The sequence below is a fragment of the Platichthys flesus genome, chromosome 23 (assembly GCF_949316205.1).
Source record: "Platichthys flesus chromosome 23, fPlaFle2.1, whole genome shotgun sequence".
Classification (NCBI taxonomy): domain Eukaryota; kingdom Metazoa; phylum Chordata; class Actinopteri; order Pleuronectiformes; family Pleuronectidae; genus Platichthys; species Platichthys flesus.
Genome location: NC_084967.1, coordinates 398,738 through 419,276, shown reverse-complemented (window position 1 = coordinate 419,276; position 20,539 = coordinate 398,738). Strand labels below are relative to the sequence as shown.

General features: G+C 42.8%; 1 protein-coding gene across 3 annotated transcripts in view; it reads right to left on the bottom strand.

The window, feature by feature from the left end:
• Positions 1-2,680: 2,680 nt before the first annotated feature.
• Positions 2,681-20,539, bottom strand: part of tmtc1 (transmembrane O-mannosyltransferase targeting cadherins 1) — a 106,597-nt gene continuing 88,738 nt past the window's right edge. For all 3 annotated transcript variants that reach the window (XM_062382913.1, XM_062382914.1, XM_062382915.1), the window contains exons 17-19: positions 14,291-14,413; positions 4,596-4,673; positions 2,681-4,072 (exon numbers count right to left, since the gene is read on the bottom strand). In XM_062382913.1, coding sequence (XP_062238897.1) covers positions 3,947-4,072; positions 4,596-4,673; positions 14,291-14,413 — 327 coding nt within the window. In that variant the 3' untranslated portion in view covers positions 2,681-3,946. The remainder of the gene's footprint in view (positions 4,073-4,595; positions 4,674-14,290; positions 14,414-20,539) is intronic.

Below are 20,539 nucleotides of genomic sequence, written 5' to 3'. Positions count from 1 at the left end.
AACGCTCTCTCCGCACTAGGGGACAAGGTGAAAGGGATCTTAGGTGAGGTGAGCCTGGTGAGTAGTGTAGCTACCTTACTGTAATCCCGTATGAACCGGCGGTAGAAATTTGCGAAGCCAAGAAAACACTGCAGCTGTTTTCTGGTCCCGGGGGTTGGTCACTCGCTCACTGCCCGAACTTAAGCTGTGTCCATCCAAAGCTGACATCTCTCCACGATATATCCCAGGAAAGGGACTGATAGAAAAGGGAACACACATTTTTCACAAATACACAAATACAATGCGGTTGAGCATATCAAGCAACACATCATTAACGAGACTTTGGAAAACTGCTGGGGCATTGGTGAGTCCGAACGGCATCACCCGATTCCCCGAAGTGTCCTAGAGGGGTGTTGAATGCCGTCTTCCATTCATCTCCCTTTTTGAGCCGAACCAGGTGATAGGAGTTGCAGAGATCCAGCTTGGATAATACAGAGGCCTCGTGTAACGGGTCGAATGCAGCATCAATCAGGGGGAGTGGATACTTGTTCTTTACCATGATGATGTTAAGCCCGCGGAAATCTATGCTTGGCCGTAGGGAGCCATCCTTCTTCAAGAAGCCTGCTTCCACCAGAGAGGAAGAGGGCCTGATAAGTCCTCCTGCGGGTGTTTGAGCTTGGAGATATTGTAAAGACGGCTGGAGGGAAGCGTGTGTCCCGGAAGGAGAGTGATAGCACAATCATAGGGTCGGTGAGGAGTTAGGATAAGGGCCTTGTCCTTACTGAACACCTCCTAGAGGTCACGGTGCTCTGGGGGGACCTGAGATAGGTCTGGGGGGTGAGGAGGAGGTGATGGAGGGAGAGAACATGACCGGCTGGCAGAACGAAGGCAGTTGACGTGGCAATGAGTGCTCCATCCAATCACCATGCCTCTCCTCCAGTCAATTTCTTCTGGTGATTTCTTGACGCAACCAGGGTGAGGGGCTTGTTCTGGTGGGTTATTCTGGCCAGGTGTCGACCATCCAAGGCACTCACCTCTCTAGGTTTAGGGAGAGGAGTGAGAGGAATGTTGCTCTGAGCGACCAGATCTGCGTCGATGAAATTCTCATCAAACCAGGAATCCACCAGAACCTTGAGGGGGAGAGAAAGGGCGTTGGTGAACAACCTTGCCTCTAGTAATGTTCTTGAGGGGATCTGGGAAGTGGAGGACTGGGTATGGCTCACCAGGGTTACTCCTTTACCTGATGAGCCCCATCTTTTAGCCGGTTCAGGCAGGAGGAGAGAGTGTGGCCGGGCTGACCACAGTAAAGGCCAAGCCGAAGCCCGAACCGCCGCTCCCTTTCATTGGCATGGAGGTGGAACTTGGTGCTGGATATGGCGGAGTGGAATTGAATGTGGTACGGGGAAGTGAAGCTGGGGTCTGCTGGCGTCCTGCACGTGCTTGCTTTCTCTCTCTAAGGGGGTTATCTAATCTAATGGCTAGAGAAATGTATTCATCGAGGGATTCAGAGTCATTTTTAGCTGCTAGCTCATCTTTAATGTTATCACAGAGGCCGTGGGAAAAGGTGCTCTGCAGCACGAGCGAATCCCACTTTCCGCGATGAGGATGTGGAACTCAACGGTGTAATCCGCCACTGAGCGTGTCCCCTGTCGGAGCAAAAGCAAGCGATTGGCTGCCTCCTTGCCCCGAACTGGGTGGTCAAAAAACGTATTTTATCTCCGCTTGAAACTGGTCAAATGAAAAATTGAATCCAGAGTCTCGTTCCCACAGCGCCTTGGCCCACTGGCTGCGGCCCACTGCGCTGCCCGACCCGAGGTATCGACAGACTGTGACGTCAATTCTAGTCGTAATCCCATTCGACGCACTGTAGCGTATAACTTGACATAGAGGAACCACAACAAATCACGGGAGTTGTTTTTTTCCAGAGTTTTTGGGACGGTAGACATGCCAGATACCCAAATTACCGTGTAGAAGCACTACAAAAGTGGAATTTTCATATTATGTCCCCTTTAAATTATCTAGCTTAATATCCATAGTCCTGTGGATTTGAAAATTAGTTTATCAAAATATACATTGAAAACCAATGTGTTGTTGTGGAGAAAGATCTGCTGATTTTTATACTAATATGACATTAAGGTCATCAGTGCTAAGAATCTAAGAATGACATGTCTCCCGCCTTGGTAAATATGAATATAAATTCTTCATAGAGCCATATGATTATTTGTTGCTCTTCTGCATAAACACAATCCACACAGGTTATTGTGTCTTCTCTAAATTCAATTATTCTGGGCTGCATGCAAATGCCCAATACAAGGCTTATTAGAACGTGAATAGCCTTGATTACACCCGGCTGAATTGTGTTAGATGCCAAATTTTCCAATCGTTTGTTTAAATGTAATTATCATTTCATCGCATATATGTCTGGATTGGTCACATTGGGGGTAAAAAACAGGTTTGACCTTACCTCAAGAAGCCACCCTCAAGATGCCGCACCGTTTGTATTGTGAGTGTAAGCCCTATGGGACAAATTGTGATTTGTGAATATGGGCTAAACAATTACAATTTGATTGATTGATTGATTGTATTTAGCAGTACAGGGTTAACAGAATTCACATTTAGTGTTTTCAATTCTTAAAAAAATAGCAAGTCCCTGTATATACAAAACATTAGTTTTTCTAACATATAATATATATATATATACAGAATTTAATGAGAAAATGCTTATAATTATTATTTTATAATTGCCTATTTGTTTTAGGGTTATCTCACATATACTTATTCTCTTTATATATCTGTATATTTCCAACCATTATATTTACTTTTTTATTCTTTTATTATTCCATTTGTACTCCCACATAGCATGATGAAAAGCTTCAAATGTTTTGGCCACAAATATCAAAATTCTCATCCAGACACACTTATTATACTTGAAGAAGCATTGTTAAATCAGGTTGTACATAGAGTTCTGAAAAATGGAAGTCAAATGAACATGGAATACCTGATATTAACAGCTGTCGTGAGAGATACAGTCGAAAGTGGCCATTATCTTAGTATATCAGTTATAGCTTGACATTAGAAGATGTTCTGAATGTGTTCATTGAGGAGGCAGTGCTTCAATGTGGCCAGGGACATATTTGCAAAACCACTGCTAAAAAAAATGGGGCCACATGCTTCCTAGACCCCTCAAAATCCAGCCTGAATGGATCGGAAATGGGTCCCCAATGCAACTTCGGTGAACTCACACCAATGCTTAGAGCTGTCAGCTGGTGATTAAACCTGTATCCGACCTGACCCAAAACCAAAGCAGTGAAAGTAAGCTCCACTGAATTTGTGTTGCTCTGTCTCTGACACAAACAGTAATTTTTCACAGATTACAGAAACGTGCAGAGTAAAACATCAGACCAACCAACATGACAGACCTGACCCAAAACAAATTAAAAACACATACTATCAATATAAGAATTCAGGTGCAAACAATTCTGCAGTTTAAGATTACATCATATATACAGATTATATTCAAGTTTTCTACAGAATATTCTAAAGAACAAATTTAAGAAAATTATAAAGAAGTTACTGGAGCATGTGGCCCAAGGTCACTACCAGGTCTGCAAGATCGAACAGACATAAATTAATCTTGTGTCAATCCATTCCAAAACCATTGCAAAACAATGATCCAAACTTTATGTTCCATTAACTTGGCTTTCAACAGTTACAGTTACAGTTTCTGCCTCAGCCACCTGACAGGAAGGTGCCTCAGGCAGGTGAATAATGAAGACAGGTGAAGCAAAGGGTTTCTGAACTGTGACATGATCCATCTCCTTACTCCAACACACCAATCACCCTACAGTCTAAACAAGTCCATCCAATCCTAGCCTATTTTGTCAAGACTGGCTCCAGAAGTGTGGGCAGTGTCTTCCTCCCTTGATGTATACCCATGATGATGCAGAATCTTTCGGACTTTGGTGGTCTATGCCTCGACTGTCAGTTTCCTTTCTAGCCGGTCCAGCTTGGCCAAGTTTTCCTTAAGAAGTTTGGAACCAGGGTTCAAAAGCAGGGCTCGCTGGTAGTAGATCCTAGCTGCTGCATAATCTCCCTGCATGTGCAGACACACAGAGAAAAGCCAGTTTAATCATGTTAAACATTATTTATTTAGATAATAATAGTTTACGGAGAAGAACAGAAAAGAAACTGGGTCTTTGTAAATTTCTTTGCAGCAAGGCTAGGAGCCAACTTCTATGAAGCAGGGACAGTAAATTGGCCTACCTGAATTAGGATTACAGTGTACAATTAGAGGTAACTAGAGGTAAAGGAACTTTAGATTTTCCAGTGGCTGCTTGTTTTTCACAAAATTGATTTGATTTATGTCCGGAGCATACTTATATCTGTACATATTTAAAAAATGTTTTAATACAATCTCACTACACATGGTGCAGAAATCTGACGGGAAAATGCTATCAAACTTTTACACCCTATGAGAAAACAGTCTAATATTCCTCTCTGTTTGTGTTTCGGTCTTGACAAAAACAGATGTAGGTCTAAAATAATTACATTCATTCTACCATAAACTACTGTTGTTTGCATAAATAGTTATTTCTTAGTGGGTAGCTAAGCACTACCTTAATGTGTTGAATCCCTCCCATATTCATCCAGGCCTGGGACCGGTCAGGTTTGAGTTCAACCGCTAGTTTGTAGCTCTAATGCGAGAAAAAAACAAAAGAAGTTGTCACCGAAATTAAATCTAAAGACTTACTGATGACAGTGATACCATTTTGTTACAGCAACTCCATATATAATGTAACAGTATTGAGATACAGCTAAAGAGAGCTCAACAAAGTCATATTAAATCTTTGCATTAGGGACTAATTGGTGTGTTGTTTAAGTGACCATAGGAAGATAGGAGGAGCTGGAGATTAAACCAGTTACTTAAAAGTTAGACAACCAGGTGGACATTCTGAGCCACAGCAGCCCAAATAAATATGTAATTCTTACTATTTTTTATTTAGATTTAAGCTTGCAATGTACACCATTATCTCTCCAGTTTATGGATTTAAATATCCATAACTTGTGGATCCTTTACTTTCTATGATCCAAGTCAATAGTGACACATTCTCCCAAATTAACACCCATCACTTTCAGATTTTGTGATGCAGACTTTCAGTAAATAAGCCTTAGACAATGCTCGATCAAATTTAGCTCTTAATATTGTGCTGTTGACAGTGTTGACCCTTCCAAAGTATCTGATTCCAAGGCAGAGTAAAAAGACAGTTGTCAGAGAGCATGCAGAGAAGTGAAATTATTATTACATGGAAATCATTTGTCAGATTGTCAGGGCGAAAACATTGCAGAAATAAATTGACGATTGGGTGACATTAACTTGGCCTCTAGTTGTACTGTAAGGCATGTTACTTTGATTTTTGACCAGTGTTGAGGAAACTTTGACAATCCTCTCACGTTAATCAGTTGACCATTGGGAGAATAGAATAGAATTTGGTTCATTCCACATATCCTCCCTTCTCTTCAAGCAGTACCCATGGTCAGGTTATAGATAGCAGTACATTGTAGTGTACTCGGGGAAATCCAATTCAGCCCCAGACAAAGAGGCATCAAACTCCAACTATTTTCCGTATTATACCAGTTGCAAGCTGGCAAGCTGGCAGGCTGTGGCTGATGTGGTAGAGCAGTTGTCCTCCAACCAGATGTTCAGTGGCTCAAATCCCAGCCCATGACCCAAACATTTCTAATTGTCATTTGGATAAATGTGTCAGCTAAATTACATCTAATGTAATGGCAAGACATAAGGAAACAACATGATAAGGAATGCATACTTTAGGCTTAACTATCCAATAGGAGGCCAACACCTACGTGTAACATGAGAATGCTGTATGAGACATATTCAGACATTGCTTATGTAACTCTGTAAGTGTTATTATATTCTTCATCTGCTGGTCTCTTTGATGCATCAAGTCAACATTAAACTCTTCTGCAAAAGACGTTATTTTCACATTTTCATCTATTTCTTTTTGAGTGATGCATTGATCTTACTGAATAAAATCATGCTTTTGATGCGTTACTATTACTACAGATCCCACGGTAGTTATTGGGGTCCAATTTTTCTTCACTCTTGTCGATTTGCATTATCAGCCCAAAGTTAAGAACGATATTAAAGATAATTAGTAAAGCCAATTGGAATTCGAGGTCTGTGAATTTTTACCATTTGATTAAGGATGCCGTCAATACCCCTGTCCTTCTTGGATTTGAGCGATTTCGTTTTGCCCCGTAGTTATTTTAATGTAATTGGGGGGTCTAGGGGGATCTGATAGTCGTTTGTGGTTGATTCTAAACTTTGTAGTTTAACTTGAATGTGTTTTTGCTGTTCATTCTTTTCTATGTGTAGAAGAGATTAGAGAAGTGGTTTAGCGATACATCTCCATTTCGGATGGGTAGGTCGTCATGTTTTTGTTTGTTTAGAGTGTTACACTTTTCCAGAAGTAATTTGTTTTTATGGATTCTGCAAAGACATGTAGGTGGTTTCTAACAGAGTTCATTTTTTACATCACTATATTTTTACACTGTTTTAAGGTTTCACCATAGTGAGGACGTATATTCTGGTTTTGCTGTGGTCTGACTGTTAGTTTGCAGACAGTGAACGCTCTGAGGGAAACCAGTCTCTCTCTCTCTCTCTGTCGATCGCATTTCAGTATCTAATGTGGAAAAACCTGTTGACTCAACAGTAAATGCAGACTTCCCAGAAATAAGTTATGATGACAAGGCTGAGATGTCCCAGGAAGATTGTCAGTTCCTTGTCTCTACTCAAAAATAGTGAATAGTGACTCTTTTTGCGACTTTGTCCGGAACAACTAATCACATTTTTGGCTCGACAATAAAAATTCTCTAGTGTCCTCTGCTACGATCTGGGATGCAGCTAAAGCCACTTTACGTGGTTACCCTATATCTTACAGCTCTCATCAGAAAAAAGCTTTAGAGGAAAACAGAAAGAATCTTGAAAAATAATTGACTAGGCTAGAGCAGATACATAAACAGTCACCTACTCTAGCAAACTTAAAGGCGCTAGTCGCTGTTAAGACTGAACTTAACTTGGATCATACTCGTCATGTTCAGAAATTGTTACTTTACACTAAACAGAAATATTATGAATTTGGCAATAAGTCCAGTCGCTTGCTTGCCCATCAACTGAAAAATCAAAATAATGATCGCTCAATTAATATGATAAGAACACAGAGTGGGGATGTCACATATGATCCAATGATTGTCAATAGTACTTTCCTGGATTTTTATAAATCGCTGTATAGCACAGATAAGGCTGACAAGGCTGATATTGCTTCATATTTGAACAATGTCCCTTTACCAACTATTGCAGAGGAGGATCGCTCCAGCTTTGACCCTGCATTCACTCCAGAGGAGGTCTGGGCTGCAATTCAATCTATGCCAAATGGGAAGTGTCCAGGCCCTGACGGGTTTCCACTGGAATTTTTTAAGAAATTCTGGCCAGAGATCCACATAATTTTTATGCCTGCCGTTAATGGTATCTTGAGAGATGGCATCCCCCCCTCCTGGAGATATGCTTCCATTAGTTTACTTCTAAAAAAAGATAAAACCCTTTAGATTGTTCATCAATTAGCCTATTAGTCTCCTCAATGTGGACTACAAAATTATTGCAAAGGTATTGGCTCGGAGATTGGAAAAACATCCTTCCGAAAATAATAAATCCAGATCAAGCGGGGTTTGTAAAATCAAGATATGGCACAGACAATGTACGACGCGCTCTTAATGTTGTTCAGTATCTTAACACACATAAAGATCCAGCACTTATAGTCTCCCTTGATGCAGAAAAGGCTTTCGACCGGGTAGAATGGTCTTTTCTGTTTTCGGTGTTAGCAAAATTCGGCCTGGGCTCTAATTTCATTAACATGATTAAAACCTTCTATTCAGAACCAATAGCCACAGTTAATACAAATGGCTTGTTGTCTGATGGCTTCCCGGTGCGCAGGGGATGCAGACAGGGGTGCCTGTCACCTTTACTGTTTATACTGTTTATTGAACCTCTGGCCAAGCTCATTAGAACAAACCCTGATATATTTGGGATTGGGGTGGGTGAGGAAAATCATATTATTTCCTTATTTGCAGATGATGTTCTTTTATATATGTATGAACCTGAGAAATCAATTCTGGCAGTTTTGAAGTCAATAGCCACATTCAGTGCCTTGTCGGGTTATAAGATCAACTTGGGGAAGACGGTTGTTACACCCTTTAATATCCCCCAGGATATGTCTATACAATCTCCTTTCCAAGTGTCTGAGAGGGGTTTTAAAATATTGAGGTATCTTTGTCACCCCTGATTTAAATAATCTGTTTGAAACTAATTATTCACCTCTAATTCAAAGGGTTAAGAATGATCTGACAAAATGGGCCTCCCTACCAACTTCTTTCCTCGGGAGAATTAACACTAAAAATGAATATTCTTCCTCGATTGAACTATTTATTTCAAAATCTCCCGTGTTATCTGACCTCAGCACTTTTTAAATCTCTGAATTCTCACATATCTCGCTATATTTGGAACAATAAACACCCAAGAGTTAGGTTCTCTTCACTTACTAAGCCAAAGGATCTCGGAGGCTTATGCCTGCCCTCTCTACAACTATACTATTGGTCAGAACAACTTAAAATGATGTCAGATTGGTTTTTGAATAGGAAAGATTCCTTATGGTTGGGTCTTGAATCTCAATCTTGTTATCCCAGAAAACTTACTTCCCTTCCCTTCATCAATAATATAGATCATTTAAATCAGCTCAAGAATAACATAATTGTTTATAACACCCTACTAGTTTGGCGAGACGCAAGGAAATACCAGAATATTCCTCCTGTCTTCTCTTTCCGATCTCCCCTGGCTCTGAATCCAGATTTACCAGCACAGATTAGGAGTATTGGTCTGATGGAGTGGGCATCTAAGGGCTTATTTAACTTTATGGACCTGTTGGACCCAGACTCTGTTAAACCATTTGAGCAAATCAGGGCTGATTTTAATATTCCTCACAAAGACTTTTATAAGGATCTCCAAATTCGTCACTTTATAGGGTCCCTTCTGAGGACAAGATTCCATGGGACTGTCAGAGTTTGAAAACACAATAATTTTGGCTAAGTCTCCCAAAAAACTGATATCAAAGATTTATGTTTCACTACTCTATTTTGAATCTTCAGGTTATGACTTTTTGAAGCTGTTATGCGAGCGCGACCTAGAGGTGACGTTTAATCCTATAGACTGGGACAAGATCTGTAGTGGGGTTTTCCCTAAATGTACATCAATCTCCATACATGAACAGAACTTTAAATTCTTTTTTAGAACTTATTACACACCTGTTCGCCTCCAGAGAATGTTCCCTGACACCTCTAACCTTTGTTATAAATGTAAAATACATAAAGGTACACTTATTCACTTGTTTTGGTCATGTGACCGGATCCAGACTTTCTGGAAGGGGGTACACTCTGTAATTCAGGAGGTCACGGGTAAAATATTTTTAAAATATCTTTGTGTCTCCTCAATCATACCCTAGACAATCTCTTTGATGCGGACACCAAATCTCTGTTGATAATTATTTTATTTCTGGCTAAAAAATGTATTTTGCTGAGGTGGTCAACTCCCCAGGTCCCTACAGTCCACATGTGGATATCACAGATCTCTGCTCTTTTTCCTATTGAGAAGTTGACTCATGACCTTAACCACAAATCAGTCAAGTTTTGGAGGATCTGGGAACCGGTGCATTCCTTCTTACAGAAACCATAACTCAAAATCTTTTCCTGGAAGGGGAGGCCTAACTGCCTTTTATTTTTTATTTTTATTTTATTTTGTTTCATTTCATTCATTTGTATACTCAGTGCAACATTTACTTGCCTGTCTCCTGTCATCCTTCTGATTGTGTATACATGTATATATGTATGTGTGTATGTGTGTATTTATATATATATACATATGTGTGTTTATGTATGCATGTATGTATGTATATATGTGTGTGTGTATGTATGTGTATATATATATATATATATGCATGTGCAAAGATATATATTGCAGTGCTCATTGTTAGTTTGGGGTGGGATTTTTGTTGTTGTTTTGTTGTCTGTCTTGTTTTTCTAAATGTTTGTACTCATAAAACCAATAAAAAGAGTATTAAAAAAAAAAGAAAAAAGAAGCACCAGCTCTACAAGAACCCTAGATCTTCTCAAACCGGGAGGAAGGTCCAAGCCTCAGTAAGAATGAAATTCAGTACATCCTTGACTTGCGAGCGAAACTCTAGACACAGGGGCGGTTATCACATGAGAATTTGCTCCAGGACCAGGCACGTCAACAGCGCCTGTACAACAGAGGAGCCAAGCTAAGACAATTCACACCGGGAGAAATAGTACTTGTATTGCTTCCCTCTTCTAGCTCTAAATTACTCGCCAAGTGGCAAGGGCCCTTTGTGGTCACACGGCGGGTGGGGGATGTCGATTATGAAGTTGTGCGTTCTGACAGTAGGTCACAGTAAGAGGCTTTATTGTCTGGGCAGATGTTAATCTAATACGTAGTTTATTGTTTTAATACTTGAATGTATTTGTTTTGTATGAGACCGCCGAGTCTCCAGTGTTTTAGCGGCGATTCGCCACTTCCGGTTTCCGGTTACGGCCTTGTGCCATAGTTTTTAAGCGCCGTGAGCAGCGTCTCCAGCTCATTGTGACCGTTTGAACAACTTTAAAGATACTTTACCGGTCAAACCTCAGCACACAACGCCACTTGGGTGCTGAGTGTTAAAGTAAATGTAACTTGTCTCTGACGACCACCAGTGTGAGCTCCGGCCACATGGTGTCATTAACATAGACTCCATTTTGAATAACGCAAGTTAAACCACCATTTTGAGAGTTTTTAGGCCTTGATTCCACGAATCATGATTGGCCGCCATCTTGGTTGTGACGTGACTGCGTCATCGCCACGCCCCTTCTTTTTCTCTCTCTCTTGCTCTCTCACACACACCCACACAGACACAGAGACACATTGATAGACACAGACAGATACACACACACAGATACACATAGATGAATACATGTGTTTTCTAAATTGTGATAAGCGGCTGCTGTTGTTATCTTTGAAATATGGGAGTTTGTTAAAATGATGAATCATTAAATAACACTAACTGTATTTCACATGCACACACATAGACACACACACACACACAGAGAGACACTTTGACACAGACACACACACATACCGAGACAGACATACATAGGTAGACCGCCGGTTTTACATGTATTTCCTGAATTGTGATAAGTGCTGCTGCTGTGTTTATCTTTGAAATGTTGTTAAAATGATGAGTCATTGAATAACATAACTTTATTTCCCCTTTTTAATAAATGCTTTTGTAATTAAAGTATCTGTAGTCTGTGATTATTTGTGCATATGTATGTGATTGCAGCTGGATTATGATTGCCTGTGCTCGAACTTAAAACCCTTCATTGTTTATTATATAATCATTAATACTAAATATTGAGATTATTAATATAACTTATATCATTGAGACTGATATTTTATAGATTGAATTGTTGGTCCCTGTAACCAGGGTGGTGCCCCGCGACAATAAGCAATGATTACAGATTTGTACTATTCTTAATTGATAATTTTATTGTTTTCATTAATTATTTTAACTATTATTAATGGATAACCGTATCATTTCTAATTAAATGTGTTACTATTCTTAATTAATAGCTTTATCATTTTTTATTATTTTTAAGAAATAATTGTTATTTTAATAATAATATTTCATGATTATTAATAATTAGCCAACGTCAATTCTACTCCTACTATTGCACAACAGCTGCTTCTCAGGTGGTTCATGAGAAATGTTCTCAGATACTCTCTGTCCGCTGGTGGGAGGTTGCTCACCTGTGTGGGCGCGCACGTGTCAGTGTGTGCGCGCATCTGGATGGAACTCCGCCGTGCGCGATACAGAGAGCAGAGATCTAAACGCGCGACCATGTAGAGACAGACATAACATTCCTTTGGCGATCTGGCGCTTTATTACAAAATAAAACATAAAATATATAATTAAGTTGATCTTCCAGGGGGGGCGGGAGGTGCCGTTGGCGGGGCGGGGCGCCCCCCTAGTAGAACGGTAGGGGAAACACTGGAACCACTTCTCCATACACCTAACTTTTCTCTCCCCTTTCTATTGCAGACTGACACGTCGAACAGGGCGCTGGGGGCGGTTTTGTCTCAGCACGTGAGGAGCGTTGACCGTTGTGGAAGAATGCCAAGGAGCTGTGGACCTTAACTGAAGCGGACCTGGCCTTTGCTGAAGATGAGGCTAATACCCTATAGCCGCTAAAAGTTGCAACACTCGTAATGTCCGAAGAAAATTCCCCTATGCTGTCTGTTTTAGCACTGCTGCATGCCCAGCGGTGCAACTGCACATGGCACTTATGTTACGCCCCTGGTCTAGGGGAACCCGGAGACATAATGGTGCTTCTCCCATTCTCCCACTCCCAAGCAGGCCAGTGTCACAAGGTATTTTAGTTTACGGGTAGCTTTTTATTTACACTTCAGAGGGAGAACAGGCCAAAACAACAAACAAAAACAAGCTATTTCCCTACCTTCCTGCTACAAACCAGAAATGTTAACAATAAGACAAAAGCTTACCTAACTACTAAACCAGGAAACACAGGAGAAAAGGGTAAAACAAAATGGCTTCTCCCTCCTACCGGGCTACCACACACAGTTTTCTATTTTCATCCATACGCAAACAAAACAATAATTCATCCGACACTGGTCCAAGTTGGTTGTGGGAGAATTGGTGGAAAGAGGAAGACTGCAGTCAGTCAGTGGTTCAAACAGGCTCCTCTCTTCCCTCTGGCCAATCAGCAGGTCCAACCTGCTAGCGATCAGGCACCCACACACACACTCACTCAAGAAGACTGCTCACACTCTAGAAGGAGGAACAGAACAATAACATATATACACAGCCAGGGTCGTAACACTTACGAGGGACATTAATATCACTGTATCCGGCGATCTTGGAAAGAGATACGTGAGCGACAGATCTTTTCAGTGCATCGCCCTATTTTTTATACTGGGATTAGAAAGATGATTATTTTATTTGACTTTTAAGATCATTTAATGGCCATACTTTTAAGTATTTTGAGTAGTGCAATCCCTAAGACTTCACTTTACTGTTAATATAATAATAAAGAATAGCTGTTGTAGAAAATTCTGTGCAGGACATGGTCAATATTCAAAAGCAACGTGTATCGGGATACGTATCGTATCGTGGCCTCTGTATCTTGATACGTATCGTATCGGGAGCTTGTAGGCAATACCCAGCCCTAATGAACATTATTAACAACTTAAAGGGGACATATTATGAAAATTCCACTTTTGTAGTGCTTCTACACATTATTTTGGGTATCTGGCATGTCTACCGTCCCAAAAACTCTGGAAAAAAACAACTCCTGAGATTTGTTGTGGTTCCTCTATTTCAGAAACTATGTGCTAGAGTGCGTCAAATGGAATTACGATAGGGAGAGACTTAACCGGAGTTTTCATGTTCGACCATTAATAACGTTATTGAACAATTAATCGAGGACGGCTGGCGAGTCTTGGCGAGAAGACGGCATCAGAGTCCACGGTGAACGGCACGGCAGGTTCGAGCGCTGGTAGTAGCTGCTGTAGCTTGAAGTTAGCTACAGGCGCCGTAGCAGCTGCTCCGATCGCCGACCGTAGCTGCTACGAGAGCCGGCTGTAGCTAACTTCCAGCCCAGTGCTGCCGTGGGAAAAAATCAGCCGCACAGTACTCAAGGGAGGACACGCGAGCAGAGGGGGGGGAAAGAGCGTGGAGAGCACAACACTCACAAACCTAACATCCAGCTACAGCTGCTGCTACGGGTGCTCGTTCAAGATACCGGAGGATGTTGTTGTCATAATGTGCGGGACTAGAACGATTATTCATTACCAGCCCTAGTTGGGGGAAATGTTTCCTTGTATCCTTGTATGCATGACAGTAGTACAAACATGAATATCATTGCTGTTTTGGTGTTCAGGCAAGCACATCTGTTCACGGTGCTAGGCTACATCACGTAGCATGCCAGACGGACCCACCAAAGATGCTGTTTTTCTTTGCAGAATACATCAGCCTGGGAGCTTGAGTGTTGTATTATTAGCCACAAACTATATAAAAGATTTACTTGCTTGGAGCAAGAATAGGAGACATAGTGGGGGGAAAGGCAGTGGGTAAGAGAAGAAAAGTAGAAGAGAGTGTGGCAGATAGCGTAATACCTCAAAGGCCCGGTCCAGCTGGTTCATCTCTCGGAGCTGGTTTCCTTTGGAGAAATACAGCTCTGCTCTTACTGTCAGATCACTAGGATTCTGCTGAAGGGCCCTATCCAGAGCAACCAGGGCCTGGCATGTACACACAGTGAAAGCACACATAAATACAGAGCCAACACATCAAGACACATAGATAACCATATACATTTTGAGCGTACTTTCTTGCTAACCTACTGAGAGTCACTGCTGGTTTACAAAAGAAATTACATAGGGCTCTGTAAAAAAACAGCAAGTATTTTGAACAATGAAGGCGAGTAGGATGGGGGAAGGCAAGAAGGAGCTGAAAATGAAAAAGGGAAAAAGTCTGAATAGATTTAGAGCAGAGTAGTCAGGCAGAAAGGAGGCGGATAGAGATGCAGTAGAAGAACTGAGAACAATGAATATGCAGGTTGATTTTTGTTGTTCTGGATTTGTACCCTCATGGTTGAATGCAATTATTGTAAGTCGCTTCGGATAAAAGCTTAACGAAATGTAATATAATGTTATGTTCTTAGAGGATCCCGCTGAGCTTGGTTCATGGATGTAAGAGGGTCTCTGAGGATGCAGAGCTATAGTCAACAAATAGAATCCATACATAGGTGTCTCGCTGATCCAGGTGTGACAGGACATTGTGAGCCCCGTTAGCAAACTGGGGCTCCCCTGCAATGTCAGCTTATTTATGGGTGGGTTGTTGTTTCAGTCGAACCATGCAAAGAAATGGTTAAGATCTTCAGGGAGAGATACGTTTGCTGTGTGTATTGGACAGGAGTTGTAAGCTCTGTCATCTGTGATGGCTTGTTTGCCCAAGCGCCAAGAGTCAGAGTTGATGAAGTGCACCTCTATTTTATCAGAATCAGAATCAGGTTTATTGGCCAAGTAAGTTTGCACAAACAGGGAATTTGACTCGGTAAAGTGGCTCTCAGTTGCTTACACAGAATACACATCACAAAACAAACATAACTACGGCTACGTTGTAGCACTGGTGGGCCCGAGCTCTCGCACGTTGAAGCCTGTTGCGGTTGGTGGAGAGAGCGATCGATGACCAAGCGCATGTCTCCGCGTTGCATCCATTTTGCGCTCTGCGGCAGTAGGTTTGCCAGTAGGTGGCGCCATCACTATTATTACACACAGACATATAGATCTGTTCAAGTAGCCGCTCTGATGTAGCGTGAGCAATTTTGTATCAATTGGACAATTTTACCACAACATTACATTACATTACATGTCATTTAGCTGACGCTTTTATCCAAAGCGACTTACATTTTTAGAACACTCATCATTTTTTTATGAGGGGCCATCTAGGGGTTCAGTATCTTGCCAAGGACACTTAGGCATGCAGATGGGATAGAGTGGGATTCGAACCGGCAACCTTCTTGTTGCAGAGCACCCGCTCTATCCCCTAGGCCACACTCTCCCCAACGTAATTTTCACACTGATTAGTAGGTGGCGCTATGACCCTGAACTAATATTTATATGTGGAGCTGTTCAGATCAGTATTGTGATAGTAGGTCAGTACTTTGGAGCCGGTTGGATAATACAGAGTGGATTAACAAAGTACTTCCTGTTTCCTGGCGAATCAGTAGGTGGCGCTATTACACTGAGGAAATATTGACACATAGAGCTGTTCAGGCTTGTACTATTATCATGTGACAGAAGTGTGGTAGTAATAGGACAATGCACAGTGGACTTATGAAAACATCGCCTCGTCTGGCGAAGGATGATCCTTCGCCAAACATCAATGTTTACATGGTTTGAGGAAATGTCACAATTCTGACCTTGATCCAATGACTTGACTGAGGTCATTTGAGCTGTATATTGTAAAGGAGCCAGGAGCAGTTCATCAAAGTATAAAACATGTCACTTCCTGTAACCACCAGGGGGCGCTGTGATTTTCAATCATGATTTCTGTGTAGATGTCATCAGGCCGGGACTCTTGTCTTACATGTCTAGTTTGGACTCGATTGGACCATGTATGTTTGAGATACAGATGCTCGTGTTTTGATGGCGTTTAATCCAACTTTGATGCCACGCCACGGTCACACGGTGTGACGAAAAAAAATCCCTAAATCACTTTTTTCTTAATCTTGTTTTGATGACACTCATCTGAATTTGAAGTTGATCAGATGAAAGCTCTACGACAAGTACTTCAAAGAAAAAATGTGGAATATGGCTAAAATGGCCACTAAATTCAAAATGGCGGACTTCCTGTTGCTTTTTTCATAATGCTCCTTGAGACTTTTTTTCATGACTGGTCACGATACACCTATGTCCCGATTTTGGTGAAAATCCGTTATGTGGAAACCTAGGGGCTGCGTTCCAGGGGGCGCTGTTGAGCCGTTTTGCCACGCCCATTTCCAAGTACTCCAGAATACGTACATTTTCACCACTCTCTAATTTACTGGAAACTTTTTGAGCACGTTGAAGCCCTCAAAAAGCCAATTCATTGTTCGGAGAATAATAAGAACTAGGGCTACGTTGTAGCACTAACGGGCCCAAGCACAGGCAATTTCAAGTCTGTTGCGGTCGGGGAAGAGAGAACGATCGATGACCAAGCGCACGTCTTTGCCTTGCGTGCATTTTAAGCTCTGCAGCAACAATAAACGCTTCACTTCCTGTAGCCAGCAGGTGGTGCTAGGATTTTAAGTCATGGTGTCCTTGTAGATGTCATCAGGTCGCGACTCTTGTCTTACATGTCTGGTTTGATACAGAAGCTCATGTTTTAATGGCGTGTAATCAAACTTTGACGTCACGCCAAGGTCACACCGTGAGACAAGAAATCTATCTTTTAATAACTTTTCATCTCCATCTTGTTGTGATGACACTCAACTAATTTTCACGTTGATCTGATGAAAGCTCTACAACAAGTACATCAAAGTAAAAGTGTGGAATATGGCCAAAATGGCTACCAAATCCAAAATGGCGGGCTTCCTGTGTGGTTTAGCATATCTGTCCAAGAGACTTATTTCTTTGTCATGAAAAGACACATGTCCCTATTGATTTTTGTAGATGTAGACCAATCGTAGTGCCGCGGCTGCCCTTTAGGGGGCGCTAGTCAGTTATTTTGACACGCCCATTCCTTAAAACTATCTGTATATCTTCAGGGGTGGGCTGTTGATACACACATGTAGTTTGAGGGAGCTGGACCCATGAAAACGGAAGTTACAGCAATTTCGTGTGTCATGGCGAGTTGAACTTTGATGACACGCCATTAATAATCCGCATGATGAAAAGTCACAGTAACCGTAAGCCTATATTATCAATGTCTTTAGACCCATTTGACACAGTTTGACATGGTTTCACAAAGTGGATGAGGAGAAATACATCCAAGTGTAAAAGGTACCAAAAACAAGACATATCCTGCTGCCACCAGGAGGCGCTGTGTTTTTAAGTCACGATTTCTGTGTAGATTACTTCAGGTCGCGACTCTTGTCTTACATGTGTAGTTTGGAGTCGATTGGACCAAATTTGACTGAGATAGAGAAGCTCATGTTTTGATGGCATTTCATCAAACTTTGACGCCACGCCACGGTCAGACAGTGTGACAAAAAGTTTATCTTTTGATCTCCATTTTGTTGTGATGACACTTGTCTAAATTTTAAGTTGATATGCTGAAATCTCTATGAGAAGTACATCAAAGTAAAAATATGGAATATGACCAAAATGGCCACTTAATCCAAAATGGCAGGCTTCCTGTTAATTTTTTCCAAATGGTAATTGAGGCTTTTTTGTGCATCTTGTTATGATACACAACTATCCTCATTTTCGTGAGGATCAGTGAATGCTAAATGAGGGGCTTTTCCGTAGGTGGCGCTGTTGAGCCATTTTGCCACACCCATTTCCAAATACTCCAGAATACGTAAATTTACACCACTTTCTAATTTACTGCAAACTTTTACAACTTTTTGAGCATGTTTAAAAATTCTCAGAATAATCCTTTCAATTTCAATAGGGCCTCCCACCGGAGGTGCTCGGGCCCTAATAATCATTTCAATTTCAATAGGGCCTCCCACCGATTTCGGTGCTCGGGCCCTAATAATAATAATCATTTCAATTTCAATACGGCCTCCCACAGATTTCTGTGCTCGGGCCCTAATAATCATTTCAATTTCAAAAGGGCCTCCCACCGATTTCGGTGCTCGGGCCCTAATAATAATAATCATTTCAATTTCAATAGGGACTCCCACCGATTTCGGTGCTTGGGCCCTAATAATAATAATCATTTCAATTTCAATAGGGCCTCCCACCGATTTGGGTGTTCGGGCCCTAATAATAATCATTTCAATTTCAATAGGGCCTCCCACCGATTTCGATGCACGGGCCCTAATAATCCTTTCAATTTCAATAGGGCCTCTCACCGTTTTCGGTGCTCGGGCCCTATAAGGATCCAGAGTTATTGCACAGTGCCACAGTGGGTTGGCTGTTCAGAAGTGAGACGGCAAGGGGGTCTGCAGTGTTTTTCCTGCCCGTTTCCTGACTCTGGATCTGTACATGTCCTGGATGGTGGGCAGGTTGGCACCGATGATCTTTCCTGCAGACCTGACAGTCCCTTGGAGTCTATTTTTATCCAATTCGGTGGCAAAACCGACAATTATGGATGTGCAGAGAACAGTCTCGATGACTGCAGTGTAGAACAGGATCAGCAGCTCCTGAGGCAGGTTGGGCTTCCTAAGCTGGCGCAGGAAGTACAACCTCTGCTGGGCCTTCTTGAGAATTGTGTTGATGTTGGGTTCCCACTTCAGGTTCCTGGAGATTGTGGATCCCAGAAACTTGAACGATTCCACAGCCAACACAGTACTGTTGAGTATGGTGAGGGGGTGCAGTGCTGGGGGGGCTCCTCCTGAAGTCCACTGTCATCTCCACGGTTTTAAGTGTGTTCAGCTCTAGGTTGTTGCGACCGCACCACAGGACCAGCTGTCTGACTGATGTGTCGTATGCAAATTTTAGGATTTTAAGAGATGGGTGTCCTGAGGTACAGTAATTTGTGTAGAGGGAGAAGAGCAGTGGGGAGAGCAAGCATCCCTGAGGTGCACCGGTTGTGACTGACCGGGTGCTGGATGTTATTTCACCCAGCCTCACCTGCTGCTTCCTGTCTATCAGGAAGTTTTTGATCCACTGACGGGTGGAGGCAGGCACAGAGAGCTGGATGAGTTTGGTGAGGAGGACTTCTGTGATGATGGTGTTGAACGCCGAGCTGAAGTCCACGAACAGCATCCTTGCATAGGTCCCTGGGGAGTTGAGGTGTTGCAGGATGAAGTGCAGCCCCATGTTGACAGCATCATCCACTGACCTGTTTGCCCGGTAGGCAAACTGCATGGGTTCCAGCAGGGGGCCTGTGATGCCCTTCAGATGGGTCAACACCAGTCTTTCGAAGGATTTCCTGACCACAGATGTCAGGGTGACGGGTCTGTAGTAATTCAGTCCGGTGATGTAATGTTTCTTAGGGACTGGGATGATGGTGGAGCATTTGAAGCAGGAGGGGACTTCACACAGCTCCAGAGATCTGTTGAAGATCCGTGTGAAGATGGGGGCCATCTGATCTGCGCAGGCTTTCAGACAGGAGGGTGACACACCGTCAGGGCCTGATGCCTTCCTTGTATTTTGTCTCTGAAAGAGCTGGCACACTTCAATGACCTGTCCCGCGCCGGAGGGTCCCGGCAGACGGCACTTTGGTTCCAGCGTCTGAGGTCCTCGCGGTGCCAGCTCCAGTTCCTAACCCACGTCCGGGGCTGAGGTCGGAGCTCTTGCCCTCTGCCCCTGACCGGTCTTCGAGCTGCCCGCCTGAGGAGCAGGAGGAGCTTCCTTGCTTGTCTCCTAACCGGCCTCCAGGTCGTCTAGCGGAGCCCTTGAACTCTGTCCCTGAGCGGCCAAGGTGCCGCCCCCACGAGCCTCAGAACTCTGCCCTTGTGCGGCCACGGCGACGTCCTCCCGAGCCTCTGCGCTCAGCCCCGAAGCGGCCATGGAGCCGTCGGGTTGAGACTATGTACTTTGTCCCTGACCGGCCTCCGGGCCGCCCTCCTGAGGAGCACCCGTGCTTGGCTCCTGACCGGCCTCCAGGTCGTCCAGCGGAGCCCTTGAACTCTGTTCCTGTCCGGCCTCTGGGCCGTCCACCTGAGACATTGTGCCAGGTCCGAGAACCTGGGCACGTCCCGGATTCCCTCCTCCGGTTCCCCCCTCCTCCCTCCCATCTCGGTTTTGTTTTTTGGGCCGTCTGGTATCCGG